Genomic DNA, 15189 nt, shown 5'->3' on the forward strand with positions numbered 1-15189 from the left:
ACGACGCTAGGCCAATTGTGCGTCGCCCCACGGACCTCCCGGTCACGGCCGGTTACGACAGGGACTCTGATGGCACAGCTGGCGCTGCAGTACAGCGCCCTTAACCACTGCGCCACCCTTCTCTAAATATATTTTAATTTTTTATTTTTCAAAGTTGCCACCCTTTGCCTTGATGACAGCTTTGAACATGCTTGCCATTCTCTCAACCAGCTTCATGAGGTAGTCACCTGGAATGCTTTTCCACCCGTCCTGAAGGAGTTCCCATATATGCGGAGCACCTGTTGGCTGCTTTCCATTCACTCTGCGGTCCAACTCATCCCAAACCATCTCAATTTGGTTGAGGTCGGTGATTGTGGAGGGCAGGTCATCTGATGCAGCACTCCATCCCTCTCCTTCTTGGTCAAATAGCCCTTACACAGCCTGGAGGTGTGTTTTGGGTCATTATCCTATTATAAAACAAATGATAGTCCCACCAAGCGCAAACCAGATGGGATGGCGTATCGCTGCAGAATGCTATATTAGCCATGCTGGTTAAGTGTGCCTTGAATTCTAAATAATTCACAGACAGTGTCACCAGCAAAGCACCCCCACCTCTATGCTACACTGTGGGCAGCACACCAAAATTCGCAAATTTTACTCATCAGACCAAAGGACAGATTTCCACCGGTCTAAATGTCCATTGCTCGTGTTTGTTGACCCAAGCAAGTCTCTTCTTCTTATTGGTGTCCTGTAGTAGTGGTTTCTTTGCAGCAATTCAACCATGAAGGCCTGATTCACGTAGTCTCCTCTGAACAGTTGATGTTGAGATGTGTCTGTTACTTGAACTCTGTGAAGCATTTATTTGGGCTGCAATCTGAGGTGCCGATTTCCGAGGCTGGTAACTCTAATGAACTTATCCTCTGCAGCAGAGGTAACTCTGGGTCTTCTTTTCCTGTGGCGGTCATCATGAGAGCCAGTTTCATCATAGCGCTTGATGGTATTTGTGACCGCACTTGAAGAAACTTTAAAAGTTCTTGAAATTTTCCATATTGACTCCCCTGCATGTCTTAAAGTAATGATGGACTGTCGTTTCTCTTTGCTTATTTGAGCTGTTCTTGCCATGATATGGACTTGGTATTTTACCAAATAGGGCTAATCTTCTGTATACCACCTCTACCTTGTCACAAAATACCTGATTGGCTCAAAGGCATTAAGAATGAAAGAAATTCCACAAGTGAATGTTTAACGAGGCACACCTGTTAATTGAAATGCATTCCAGGTGACTACCTCTGCCCTTTGGTCTGATGAGTCCAATGAATGCTCTTCAGGAGGTTTTCATCAAGGATCTCTCTGTACTTTGCTCCGTTATTCTTTCCCTTCATCCAAACTAGTCTCTCAGTGCCTCCCACAGCATGATGCTGCCACCACCATGCTTCACCGTAGGGATGTTATTGGCCAGTTAATGGGCTGTGTCTGGTTTCCTCCAGACTTGGCATTCATGCCAAAGAGTTCAATCTTGGTTTCATCAGGCCAGACAATCTTGTTTCTCAAAGCCTGAGAGTCATTTAAGTGCATTTTGGCAAACTCCAAGCAGGCTGTCATGTGCCTTTTACTGAGGAGTGGCTTCCATCTGACCACTCTACCATAAAGGCCTAATTGGTGGAGTGCTGCAGAGATGGTTGTCCTTCTGGAAGATTTTCCCATCTTCACAGAGGATATTCTGGAGCTCTGTCAGAGTGAGGCCCTTCTCCCCCAATAGCTCAGTTTGTCTGGGCGGCCACCTCTAGGAAAAGTATTGGTGGTTCCAAACTTCTTCCATTTAAGAGTGATGGAGGCCACTGTGTTCTTGGGGACCTTCAATGTTGCAGAAACATTTTGGTACCCTTACCCAGTTCTGTGCCTCAACATAATCCTGTTTCGGAGCTCTATGGACAATTCCTTACACCTCATGGCTTGGTTTTTACTTGGACATGCACTGTCAATCAATCACATTTATTTATAAAGCCCTTCTTACATCAGCTGATGGCACAAAGTGCGGTACAGAAACCCAGCCTAAAACCCCAAACAGCAAGCAATGCAGGAGTAGAAGCAAGGTGGCTAGGAAAAAATACCTAGAAAGGCCAGAACCTAGGAAGAAACCTAGAGAGGAACCAGGCTGAGGGGTGGCCAGTCCTCTTCTGGCTGTGTCGGGTGGTGATTATAACAGAACATGGCCAAGATGTTCAAAGATGACCAGCAGGGTCAAATAATAATAATAATCACAGTGGTTGTCAAGGGTGCAACAGGTCAGCACCTCAGGAGTAAATGTCAGTCAACTGTAGGACATCATATAAACAGGTGTGTGCCTTTCCAAATTATGTCCAATCAATTGAATTTACCACAGGTGGACTCCAATCAGGTTGTAGAAACATCAAGGATGATCAATGGAAACAGGATGCACCCGAGCTCAATTTCAAATATCATAGCAAAGGGTCTGAATAAATCAGCAATAATTTATTTTAACCTGTTTTCACTTTGTCAGTATGGGATATTGTGTGTAGATTTGATGATGTAGATCCATTTTAGAATAAGGCTGTAATGTAACAAAATGTGGGAAAAGTGAAGGGGTCAGAATACTTTCAGAATGCATTGTACACGGTTTCTAGGGTTGCCCAACCAGATTCTGGTCATTAATCAAGAAACAAGGTTCTGAACCCTTTTAGACTGATTCTTTTAGAAAATGGAAACTTTTATTAGCAAGAACATGAATGCTATTTAATTGGATTAAGGACAAGCCACTAACGATTTCAGTGGTATGAGATTTTGCCTATGGAAAGACTTAGCGCTGTTGGATGAAAGGAAATTAAAACATTAATACGGAAGTGTGGCAGCCATAAAAGTAAGGACAGGAAGGGGAACTGTGTTTTTTTGCCGATGTGGAAGCTTATTGCATGGTGAAATGTGAGCAGAAAGTTCGGCAACGATGTGGAAACTTCATTTGTATTATTTTCTTCTGTTTTTGTTATTATTATTATAGGTTACTTAGAACATTGTTTGACTATAGGCCTATGGTATATGATTATCATTGTTCGACTATAGGCCTATGGTATATGATTATCATTGTTTGACTATAGGCCTATGGTCTATGATTATCATTGTTTCTTTCTATGTTGATGTAAAAAATATATTCATGACGGATTCACCACTTGAACAAAGGCTTTTGTCTGATATCTATCAATAATATACATATACGGTAGCAACCCATCATACAGGGCTACAAAAATATATACAGTACCCATCTAAAGTTTGGACACCTACTCATTCCAGGGTTTTTCTAAATTTGTACTATTTTCTACATTGTAGAATAATAGTTAAGACATCAAAATAATGAAATAACATTGAATCATGCAGTAACCAAGTGTTAAATCAAAATAGATTTTATATTTGAGATTCTTCAAAGTAGCCACCCTTTGCCTTCATGACAGCTTTGCATTATCTCAACCAGCTTAATAAGGTAGTCACCTGGAATGCATTTCAATTAACAGGTGTGCCTTGTTAAACTGTGGAATTTCGTAATGTGTTTGAGCCAGTCAGTTGTGTTGTGACAAGGTAGGGGTGGTATTCAGAAGGTAGGCCCATTTGGTAAAAGACCAAGTCCATATTATGGCAAGAACAGCTCAAATAAGCAATTTGTTTCTTCAATGCAGTCACAAAACCTTCAAGCCCTATGATGAAACAGTCCCTCATGAGGACCGCCAAAGGAAAGGAAGACCCAGGTGGTTACCTCTACTGCAGAGAAGTTCATTAGTTATAAGCCTCGGAAATCAGCACCTCACATTGCAGCCCAAATAAATGCTTCACAGTTCAAGTAACAGACAAATCTCAACATCAACTGTTCAGATGAGACTGCGTGAATGAGGCCTTCATGGTCGAATTACTGCGAAGAAACCACTACCAAAAGACACCAATAAGAGACTCGCGTGGGCCAAGAAACACAAGCAATGTACATTAGACCGGTAGAAATCTGTCCTTTGGTCTGATGAGTCCAAATTTGAGATTTTTGGTTCTAACCACCATGTCTTTGTGAGATGCAGAGTAGATGAACGGATGATCTCCACATTCGTGGTTCCCACTGTGAAGCATGGAGGTGATGGGGTGCTTTGCTGGTGACATTCAGTGATTTAGAATTCAAGGCACACTTAATCAGCATGGCTACCACAGCGATATGCCATCCCATCTGGTTTGCACTTAGAGGGACAATCACTTGTTTATCAACAGGACAATGACCCAACACACCTACAGGCTGTATAAGGACTATTTTGACAGTGAGTGCACGTCAGATGACCTGGCCTCCACAATCACCTGACTTCAACCCAAATGAGATGGTTTGGGATGAGTTGGACCGCAGAATGAAGGAAAAGCAGCCAACAAGTGCTCAGCATAAGTGGGATGTCCTTCCAGGCTGTTGGAAAATAATTTCAGGTGACGCTGGTTGAGAGAATGCCAAGAGTGTGCAAAGCTGTCATCAAGGCAAAGGGTGGCTATTGATGAATCTCAAATATATTTACTCGAACACTTTTTTGGGTACTAAATTAATCCATGTGTTATTTTATTGTTGAAGTCTTCAAAATTATTCTAAAATGTAGAAAATAGACCCTTAAATGAGTAGGTGTGACCAAAATTGGACTGGTATTTTTATGTAACCATTGCTTAACTAGGCAAGTCAGTTAATAACATTCTTATTTACAATGATGGCCTAGGAACAGTGGGTTAACTGCCTTGTACAGTGGCAGAACAACAGATTTGTATCTTGTCAGTTGGGGGATTCGATCTAGCAACCTTTCAGTTACTGGCCTCAACACTAACCACTAGGCTACCTGCTGTCCCGGTACTGTAGATCTGGAAAAGAAACATCTTAGCTTTCAATTCATACAGCCAAATTACACGGTTAGGGAGCTAAAACCTCTGCTATCAGAATTAAGTGAATCGGCCCCATGTTTAATTTCTTAATTCCACTATACTCAGGAACCAGTGCACCATTAAACTAGCCTGGCTGACGCAACCCACGTGGTACACAGTGAGTCAGGACTTCCAGTTAGGTTTTAGGACTTCATTTTGCATCAGCCAAACTACCATAACAAAGCAGTGGGACATACATTTTCAGATTTCACCATGTCGGTGGCAAGCAACCAACTCACATACTGGCTTCTTGTGTGTGATTCTGTATCGATACATGTGTCGGAATTTAAGTCAACAACGCAAAAATGAATCGACCTTCTTTATTTACCGACAGAGGTCTATAATAGCAGGGTTAGAGTTCACACAGATCTGTAGAGCACTTGGCTGATCCACACACACAACTGTATTTCTTTCAGAGCAATTACGCAGTAGTGCCGCAGTAGGGAACCAGAGGTAAAATCAAAATGGAGGATATTCAACTACCACAGGAAATACTGCAGGAGCAGGTTCACAATTGTATCAGTATACTGGGTCCCGTTCAGCAGGGTGCGATGTACAGTGTTGCAGATAGAAATGCCACAAGTAGAGCTGACATAACTCCTTACTCTACATTTCAGAAGAGCACATCTGTTCTAATTAAGTATATTTATATTTTTAACATTGCATGACACGGTGCCCTGCTGAACACGGCCCTGGAGTGGAGTGTTTAAACAGTGCAAGGCCTGATGGCTTCCAAATGACCAAGGCCACAGCTCAATAGTCTAAAATTGGCTTCCTCTTCTTTCCTTGGACCTGAACTAATATGTTAACTGTGTTTCCAGATCAGTATAGAGGAAACAAGGAGAGGAAGCCACTGTACACCATTGAGACACAGCCCAAGAGTGTGTAAATTAAACAGTACAATGGGACCTATCGATACAGCTCACTAGTCTAAAATTGGCTTCCTCTTCTTTCCTTGGACCTGAACTAATATGTTAACTGTGTTTCCAGATCAGTATAGAGGAAACAAGGAGAGGAAGCCACTGTACACCATTGAGACACAGCCCAAGAGTGTGTAAATTAAACAGTACAATGGGACCTATCGATACAGCTCACTAGTCTAAAATTGGCTTCCTCTTCTTTACTTGGACCTGAACTAATATGTTAACTGTGTTTCCAGATCAGTATAGAGGAAACAAGGAGAGGAAGCCATGGTACACCATTGAGACACAGCCCAAGAGGGTGTACATTGTACTGAAACAGTACAATGTTCACTTTTAGGAGTCACACGATCCAATGTCAGTGATACATTTTAAATAATTGAAGTATTCCTTCCCCCTGCAAGTGATCTATTGAGTCATTTGGAAACTTTTCTATACAAAATACCTTTTAATACATAAGTGAATTAGGCTCTACTCTAACAATTTGGGTGTAGGTACAATCACTAGATCAACGATCAAGGCATGTCCTTATCTGCACCATCAGAAATACAATCTCTTACCATGAAAAAGAGCTCTTACCATGAAAAAAAATGTACTTTTACAGGCCTACATCAGAGGTCTAGGCCTTACTTTAAAAAAAATATATAATACATAAAACCCCAGAACTAAAGCAGCCCTTAAAATCTCACTGAGTGATGATGCAGAAACTTCTTCAGAAATACCCAGTATGGTAAGAGCTAGTTGGCTTGGGTTCCATCCCTCCACAGCTATGGGACACCACAAGCTAAAATGATAACTCTTCTCATACCTTATATTTGGAAATGCATATTTTCAAGCAGCAATACAAAAAAACTATTCATGAAGAACGCATAATCTCTGAAAAAAATACCGTATGAAAACGTCCCTGCTACCTTGTTTCTAAGTACAAAACCTCCGGAAGTAGCAACAAGTCCTTTTCTTTTTTCTTTGTTTTTTTTCTTTTCCGTATTCCCCCCCCCCCCCCTTTTCCAAAATGGGTAAAATTCAGTCCTCAGATGCGAGTGTCATGAGCAATGACGGTCATCTCCATCATACCATTTTTGCTGAAGGATTCAGAAACATGCGAGCCTCGTAGAGTGGCCTAGGGGCCTGCTTGGGGGGACTGCTAAGGGCTCCTGGGGGCCTATGGGGCAGCCGCTCCATTTTAGGCCAGGGCCGGGAAGGCCTCTGGATCATCCACATTGGGCACAATCACCCCGCTCGGCTGAGAGGAGGGTTAGAGGGTTGGGAAAACAAGAGGAAATGAGATCGATCAGACATATACAGTGAAATGACCATGTATGTTGTACTTAATCCAAATTCCTTTTAATCTCAAATCCTTTCCACAGCAGCTGTAACAGACTAGTAGTAATTAGTATTCTTTACCTTGTCAGTGCGTCCTCCACGGGTCGGCCTGGTGGGGGCTCCACCATCACGCTCACGGGGCTCCCTGGGCTCACGCTCACGAAACTCTCCACGGAACTCTCCTCTGCCCTCTCCACGCCCTCGGCTCCCCCTGCCGCCACGGGGCCCACCACGACCACGGCTGGGGCGTCCAAGGTCTCCAAAGTTTATCTCCAGCTGGGCTGTGATGTCATTGGCCGGCTTCCGGAAGTGGTGATCGTCCTCAGCCTGAGAGATCAAGGGAAGAAAGAGAACATCATCAATGACAGAACACACATCTGAGCAACATTGTCATCTTATGGCACAGACAGACCAATAGGATTGTTAAGCATCTGCTGGTTTAAAAGTACTTAGTTGCAAACCAATTCTACATATAGAAATAGGCAAAAATGACAGCCTTCAGTTGCCCACCGGTGGGTAGTCCCTAAAACCACCTAGCCGACAGCAAGCGAACAAACGGCCCCTTACTGTGCACACTGACAATTGTTCTGGCGAGTTCTGCATTAAAGGGATAGTGTAAGATTTTGACAATCAATCTTCTTTATACTTAACCAGACTCGGATGAACTCATGGATACACTTGTAAAGTCACCGTGTGTAAAGTTTCAAATTGAGCGAACAAATGTTAACAATGAAGATGCCAAGGCCCAGCATGACTCGATCACCATTTATGATATTGTTTGGATGGATGACCATCTGTGGGCTATCACAGGGTTCAAGCACACCTTATCTGTGGCTTTCTCTGAGGCTGGATGTTCCCACAAAACCCTGGGAGAAACCCTGGGAGAAACTGTTGGAGGTGTGAAGACAGATTAAAATAATGTTGCTGTGTCAAATAAATCATCAAATTTGGATTGTTTCAAGAGTTCATAAAGAGCCGAGAATCATTTTTACATGTTTTATTGTACTGTAAGTGGTATAGATTTATTGTTACGGGGAAACTATTATTTTGTTGCCAGACGGCAGTCAGTTCAGACGGAGTGAAGCAGATGTGCGCTCATATCATTTAGATAAGAGTTGATGATTAGATCCAAGCATGTTAGCTGTTTCTGTGAACTTCAAGTCATTGTGCTAACGCTAGTTAGCAATAGCTTACAAAACAACCAACTTCCTTCCAAATGCTATCTATGAGTTCAGGGGGGTAGACACAAAAAGAGCCAGAATTGCCAAAATATCACACTCTGCCTTTAATTTTCATGGGGAGAGAGAGTGCGTGCGCTTCTGTCAGATGTGATACTCACCTTAGGGGCAACTGCCTCAGCCTCCACCGCAGCTTCAATAAGAGCATCAGCCTTCTTCTCCTTTATTGGAGAGGGACGAAAACATAGTAGGTCATGTAAAATAAAAAATGGAGGCTAAGTCAGTATTGTGGTTTTGACAGTCTACTCACGTCCTTGGACTTGTGCAGCACGTATCCTTTCTTCCACTGGCTGTCGGCTCCCTCGTTGGCCTTGCGGATGTTGAACTCCACCTTGGTTTTCTCCTTGTCCTGCTGGGCCTTCCATTCATCCAGAGTCATCTCCTTGGGTTCCACTTCCTTAGGTTCACCAACCTCGTTCTCCCTACAACACACAGCAGAAAACAGAACTGTCAGAACACACAACTGGCAGGAAAATATGAGAAATAGGGTGGAGAACCCATCCAGACCGTGCTTTTAAATTCCTGAGAGGTAGTGAACGAATGCACACTAGGCAGAAGAGGGAGAAATGGTTTAAGGCTCAGCCCTCAACTCACTTGTTCTCAGAGTCAGCAGGCCGAGGCTCCTCTCCCTCGGGGGTCTCCTCGGTCACGTTCGATTGGTCGTGCTCGCTGTGGAGAAAAAATAACAAGTTTCTCTCTCATACATTGAGTATGTTGACAGGTGACCAGGACAGTATAGAGACCAGGGGTCTTGGCTCAACACATCAAATTAGTTTACACACAACTGAACAAGGTAACTCAACAACACTTGGTTTGCAGACAGCCTTTGAGAAAGTCGAGAGAAAAAGTGTTGTGCTAGGTCGGCTGTGCTGCTCACCCCATCTCATCCTTGACGGTGCCCCAGTTGTGAGATCCACTTCCTCCACGTTTCTCCTCACCTTTCTGGCTGCTGAAACAACATGGGCTTTAGCGCACAGCTTCACATCAATAGTCTCTCCAGCAAAAAACATAGTTTATCACATTTTTTAAAAACTGGTTCTTATACTTCAAACAAGTAGTTCTTATGCACCAGTTCTCCAGACAAAGATGAAGCCTAGTGCTGGACTACAAATTCATCTCAATGGATAATGACCCTAAAAATTCTTTTTTTGCCCCTCAATCTGGACAAAAAAAATCTAGTTAGGATAGAGATTCTCCATTGAGCATGCCATTTAGATCCGGAGTAGGAAATCTGCCTAATAATGAGATACGACTTATCCAGCCCGGAGTTAATACACAATTCACAACATGACACAGAAGACGTACGATCGATCACTGCCGCTGTGTCTGTCGAATTCACGCTTTCCTCTGGCGTCAAAGCCGTCGCTCCTGCCCATGCCCCGGCCCCTGCCGCCACGGATACCGCCTCGGCTGCCTCCACGTCCTCTCATCTGCCTATCACCAATGGGCCTGGACAGACAAGGAAACCAACCAATCAACAGGCTGCTACAGTTGATGTGTATTCAGTGAGGTGAAACATTGTACATAGAAATGTAACGAATAGAGCAGACATCCTCAGGAACAGACCCCAGTACATAAAGGAAGAAATAACAAACATTAAGTGTTAGAATGAAGACCCCAAAACACTGTGTGAAAAATAACCAATACTGTGAACTACACTGAAACAGTGTTATGCCATAGTCATACAGATCTTACCTTTCCTTAGGCACTGTTTGAATACTTTCAAAATGCACTCTTAATTCCATCCTTCCTTAGAGTAGAGTCCTGCAGGGATCCGTTTTTTTGGAGCAGCATCCGCCCCGGCCACATAAATTCTGAGCCCCACCCAATATCAGGAAAGAGTTCTCTCTGCAACCCGACTCACCCAGATCGAGATGGATAGAATTGTTCCGTGAGCCGATCCGTTACCCCGCCATATAACATCAATATATTTAACTGTTTGTGCTCCATGTGTAACTCTGTGTTGTCTGCTCATACTGCTATGCTTTATCTTGGCCAGGTCGCAGTTGCAAACGAGAACTTGTTCTCAACTAGCCTACCTGGTTAAATAAAGGTGAAATTAAAAAAAAAAAAATTTTTTAAAAAAACTCCAGAGTAGTAGGCATAATTATTTTTAATCCCCTTCCCTGCATTAATTCATTTGTCTGCATGTCTATTCAACATTTGGATAAACAGAAACCATACCATGAATTAAGAAAAATATATTTTCATTTTCACAATGCAACAAGTCACTTAAAATACTGAAAGAGCCTTCTAATTAGCCTTCTTAACTGTGATGAAACCCAATAGCTGTCCTAAAACAATACCTTTAGATTAAATATTGTTTAGATGATCAAATAGTTTAGGCCTAATTAAACCATTCCCAGAACCGACTATAGGTTGCAAAAATAGGCTACATTTACTTAGTAGGCTTATCAAACTTAACAGCCGCATTGGTTTACACGTTATATAGCCTATTCTCACGTGAGGAGAGGGAACATGATCCCTGCATGTGGACAAATTAGAATTTTTTGGCACCACACAAATAAGGGACAGTTCCCAGCTCCACACACACTCAAAGCGTGCATGGCTGAAAGCCTTGTCTCAACCCAATAAGCTCCTGGGTTAAAAAAAAGAAGTGTATTATCTTGATTTAAAATGTTTTCAGCCGACAATGTAATTGTTCTGAACCACGACCCGACCCACGTGTTGACAGAATGTTCATTTCACCCACAAGTTGATATTTTTGCGGCTCACCGATAAGGTAGCCATGGGTATCCGACCCGATGCAGGATTCTACCTTAAGAGAAATCACCGTTGAATTGTGAGTATATAACCCCCCGGCTATTCATGATAGATCAGCAACTCTTTATACAACAGAAAAGGCGTATTTGAAATGTATCATAACAGGGTTTTATATGTTTACCGCCACTCTTTACATACACACCCTGCTGTGTGGTTACAGTTTAATATAAGTGGCAAGGCAAAGGTGAAAAACCATCAGTGAAAGTGGCATGACTTTGTAACTTAACAGTAGAGTGGTGGTGGCGTGGAACCCATAATTAAGGTATGTTTGAGTTACCTCTGACAGCCTGAGGGGGAAATTCCTGTCAAATAGAGAAGGGGGTCACTTTTGTTTACAATAAACGACTGGTAAGTTTACATTTTTTAAGCGAGAACAATACTGTCTTACAGAAGGCCAGTGTGGGTTCTGTCATTTGTATCAGTTATCACTAGAACCGCTAAAGCAGTAATTTGGACTGCCCATGAATTTAAATAAAATTATTACTCTGCCATCATGTCCCCTCCGTACTTGACATTTCCTAAAAGGTTCTACAACACACTGTCGCTAGAATCTTAATATCGCAAACAGAACTGGAGTTATAACCAGATTTAGGAGGGTATGTCATTTAAGTTTGTGGGTTTTTCCCCGTTGCCCCTACTTCTCCCGAGCATTGAAGGTGCTGTGCCCAGTTGGAAGAAGAGTGGATGAGCGCAGGGAAGCGAACAATGCATAATTATGTAATCACCAATTGTCAGTGAAAAACAGGGCAGGCCATTCTACTGTATTTATCTACTATTTATAATCTCTAAATGATATGTCCCCTATATTAGTCCACCAAATCACGCAGTCTTATCAGTCCACTCTGGCCTACTTGGAGTACACAGTGAAAGCGTGCGTAATGGACCAAGACGAATGGATGCACATGCTGCGTTAGCGTTGCTACAAAATCTGAATGAAAATGACTCCGACGGCAGGGAAGAAATTAATCATGACATCTCTGATGATTATTATTCTGGGCCTCAACCTGAACCTACACCCTCGAGGCTTAAGCGTAAAAAAGTCTGAACGGTGCACCCTGAGAAGGTGCCCGAGCCACCACCAAATGAAACTGAGACAGGAGAGGACAGCACCGTTTAGATAAAATAAGACTGTGACAATCTTAGAACAAAATGTCATCAGAAAGCAGACCCTACACAACAAGCAAAAAACAATATCAGCAACGTCTTGTTGTTTATATGACACCATGTAAGCGCGAGCTAACAATTTAGGACTGCGGTCATACTGAGAAAGTTAACATGCTATTATTGCTTTGTGACAATATTCAATATTTATCAATATTTATCAAGCACAAGTATGTTTAGGCTACTGATTATTTAGATTTAGGATGTTATTAAAACAAGTTGTTACCTCGTCCCAACTCATAGGCCTTCCGTTTCATAGTTGTAACATAAGACTACGAATAAAATGGATCGAACACTTAAATTTGTGTTGCGTTTTTACATAGAGCCTAAAACACTAAACTAATGAAAATGATATTGTGTTATAAAAAAAACGTATTCTAATGTTACCTAAGACCTGCATAAACCAAATTATTACTTTTTGATAGCATATATGAAATGTATTAATTACAATGTTAGAATGTGGCAGTCAGAATTACTGCTCATTAGCTTGAGGGGGGTCCTCCTCGAGGCCCAGCGGTTTTAGTGACTAATATCAGTTTGTGAAAACAGATGGGTTACTGCTAGGCTGCAACAAAGGTCTGCACCCACAGGGATCTGAGTCGTATTATTGTGGGGGTTAGTACCTCTTCCTTTCACTCCTTTTCAAAACACCCACGTTTGGTGCCAACTGAACACAGCCTTGCTCTACCCAGAACTCACTTCTCCACAGAGAACTCTCCTCCCTCGGCTGGCTTATCTTCTCCGCCGGGGGGCCTCTCGAAACGGCGTGGCGGCCGCCTGTCTGTCCGGGGGGGTCTGTCTGTAGGGGGGCGGCCCTCGCCCTGGCCCTCACGGGGTGGACCCCCAGCCGGGCCCTGACCCTCACGTCTGGGACCCATTCTCCTGGGACCAGGTCCTGGAGTAGGACAGGACAGAGGAGAGTTAGTAATTGATCCCCCAATAAAACAAGTACAATACTCATTTCCTCCAAAGATTCTTTAGCTAAAATAACTCGAACAGGAATTTAATGGAGACTAACTACAGTTAGAACTTTTCTCAAGACCCAACTCCAAAAGAGAGCAGGACTGATGTGCTGAACTGGAGTGTAAGGGCACACTATTAAAATACGGAGAATAAAAAAAAAATGTTATAAAACAGAGGTTGAGCTTTGTATTATCCACCATGCCAGTACACAGCAGATGAAAACATGCTCTGAGACTGGTCTGACAAGTCCCTCCCACTGTTGACCAAAATAGACTCCCACACCATGCACCACCAGCAGCTGAACGCACGTTGGTGCATGCACCTGTCTCTTCACCTGTCTCTTCCATTTTTTTTTTTTACTTTTGACTGCCGTAACTGGGCTGCTAACAAAATACAGGGGCCTCCTATTTTACACTAACCATGACAATGTATAGGCGAGTAACACTAGTTTACTCACGCAGACGTAAACGACAATTTAATTGTTTGGTCAATATATATCGCCTTCTCTAACCTTGTTCGTTTACCGAGTAGCAGAAAAAGCATACTCGTGAAGCTTCTTTATTTGACACTAACACAAAACGCCCATATTCACATTCACAACCGCGCTACGCAAGATGACATCATTCCCTGCCTTGTCGAGAACAATGTGCGCCACTTACCGAGTGACAGTTAGGTGACTGCCGCTGTTGCACAGTCCAAACCTGGGCCACGAGGTTGGTCACGACACGGGTTAATGCAACCAGGTAGCGAAAGACTAGTGAGCTACCTAGCTAGCCAATTCGTAGGTTAACTAGTTAGAAAACAATCCTCAATTTTAACCTAGCACGATTGCTTCACATGTGAAAGTTGGCTTACACCCCGGTGTGAATACACCGTTAGCTAGGTAAACAATTTATGTTGCAAAAAAAATGAATTCGCCAATCGTGCATTTAACAAGTATGCACAAATCAAACACTGGTCAACAGGTAGTTGGTAGCAAGCTAGCAAATGACTTTGGCTAGCTAACGTTGGCTAATTAACTTGCGGCTAACAATCCTGGCTAAACAAGGCCAGAGGCGTTTTAATATTGGCAGCAAAACAAGTTCGCCTGCAAGTTCGTTTTCAGGGGGCACAATAATGTACCACACCTAGTTACACTGTCGTGACTTTTTTGTGCAACGACTGTGATAAGCGTTTCAACTTTAGTTGACAAAGGGAATCATGTCGACCTCATGGAGGCTTTGAAAGCATTGCTAGCTAAGTTAGCTAACTTAAAGTTAATACTTAACTATCCAGGGCGAACTGCGATTTTGCAGATCAAGAGGACAACTATTGCGGGAAACAGTCTTACCATCTTTCTTCAGAGTCACCGGTGCCAGAGGCTCATCTTTCTTATCTGCAGGGACGACCTTCCTGTCTTTCTGGGACTCCTTTTTCTGGAGCTTGGCAGCTTGCGCCGCGGTCTTAGCGGCACCAGGGACAGGAGCCTCCTTCTTCTTGTTCTCCGCCTCCTTCAACAGCTCGAACGGGTCCGACTCGTCGTCAAATAGTTGGTCGAATCGGTTAGCTATGGCGCAGCCGAAACCTTCTTGCATATGTCCGGGCATGATGGCGCCCCTTCAGCAGGATTTTCCTCCGATTCTACGAGGCTTGGTGCGAACACTTCGCTAGATGTTGCCACAAGATGGCTGGGGAAAGAACCTTCTTCTCTTCCGGCGTGATAGACATCCGGGACAAAAACTTTGGCGCCGGGTGGGGCGTGTAGTTCTTTGATGAGGGAGAGTGTCGGAAAAACGTAAGGGGCGGCTCCCTCAAATAAACTACCATACCCACAACGAGGGACGAGTTAATCATTTAGTTTTTCTCCAGTTGACAAACATGAATGCTCATGCTGTCTGTTGTAG

At 43.2% G+C, this 15189-nt stretch overlaps 1 protein-coding gene and 1 long non-coding RNA gene across 3 annotated transcripts; both read right to left on the reverse strand.

Annotated features, from left to right (window-relative positions):
* Nucleotides 1-5223: 5223 nt before the first annotated feature.
* On the reverse strand, nt 5224-15055 carry LOC110524572 (plasminogen activator inhibitor 1 RNA-binding protein). Of its 2 annotated transcripts, none has more exons than XM_021604366.2 (9): nt 14637-15055; nt 13043-13238; nt 9704-9847; nt 9276-9344; nt 8993-9067; nt 8649-8820; nt 8500-8559; nt 7242-7487; nt 5224-7080 (listed from the first exon to the last, which is right to left on the reverse strand). In XM_021604366.2, the coding sequence occupies exons 1-9, from the start codon at nt 14890-14892 to the stop codon at nt 7021-7023; spliced, it is 1278 nt and encodes a 425-aa protein (XP_021460041.1). In that variant the 5' UTR covers nt 14893-15055; the 3' UTR covers nt 5224-7020. The 2 variants fall into 2 exon arrangements, with proteins under 2 accessions (XP_021460041.1, XP_021460040.1); XM_021604365.2 differs by having other exon boundaries at nt 9276-9347.
* Nucleotides 10481-13036, reverse strand: LOC118964646. The gene is made up of 2 exons (XR_005051861.1): nt 11460-13036; nt 10481-11177 (listed from the first exon to the last, which is right to left on the reverse strand). It is a non-coding gene; the product is annotated as an uncharacterized LOC118964646 (long non-coding RNA).
* Nucleotides 15056-15189: the final 134 nt, after the last annotated feature.

This window comes from Oncorhynchus mykiss, chromosome 5, assembly GCF_013265735.2.
Source record: "Oncorhynchus mykiss isolate Arlee chromosome 5, USDA_OmykA_1.1, whole genome shotgun sequence".
Lineage (NCBI taxonomy): Eukaryota > Metazoa > Chordata > Actinopteri > Salmoniformes > Salmonidae > Oncorhynchus > Oncorhynchus mykiss.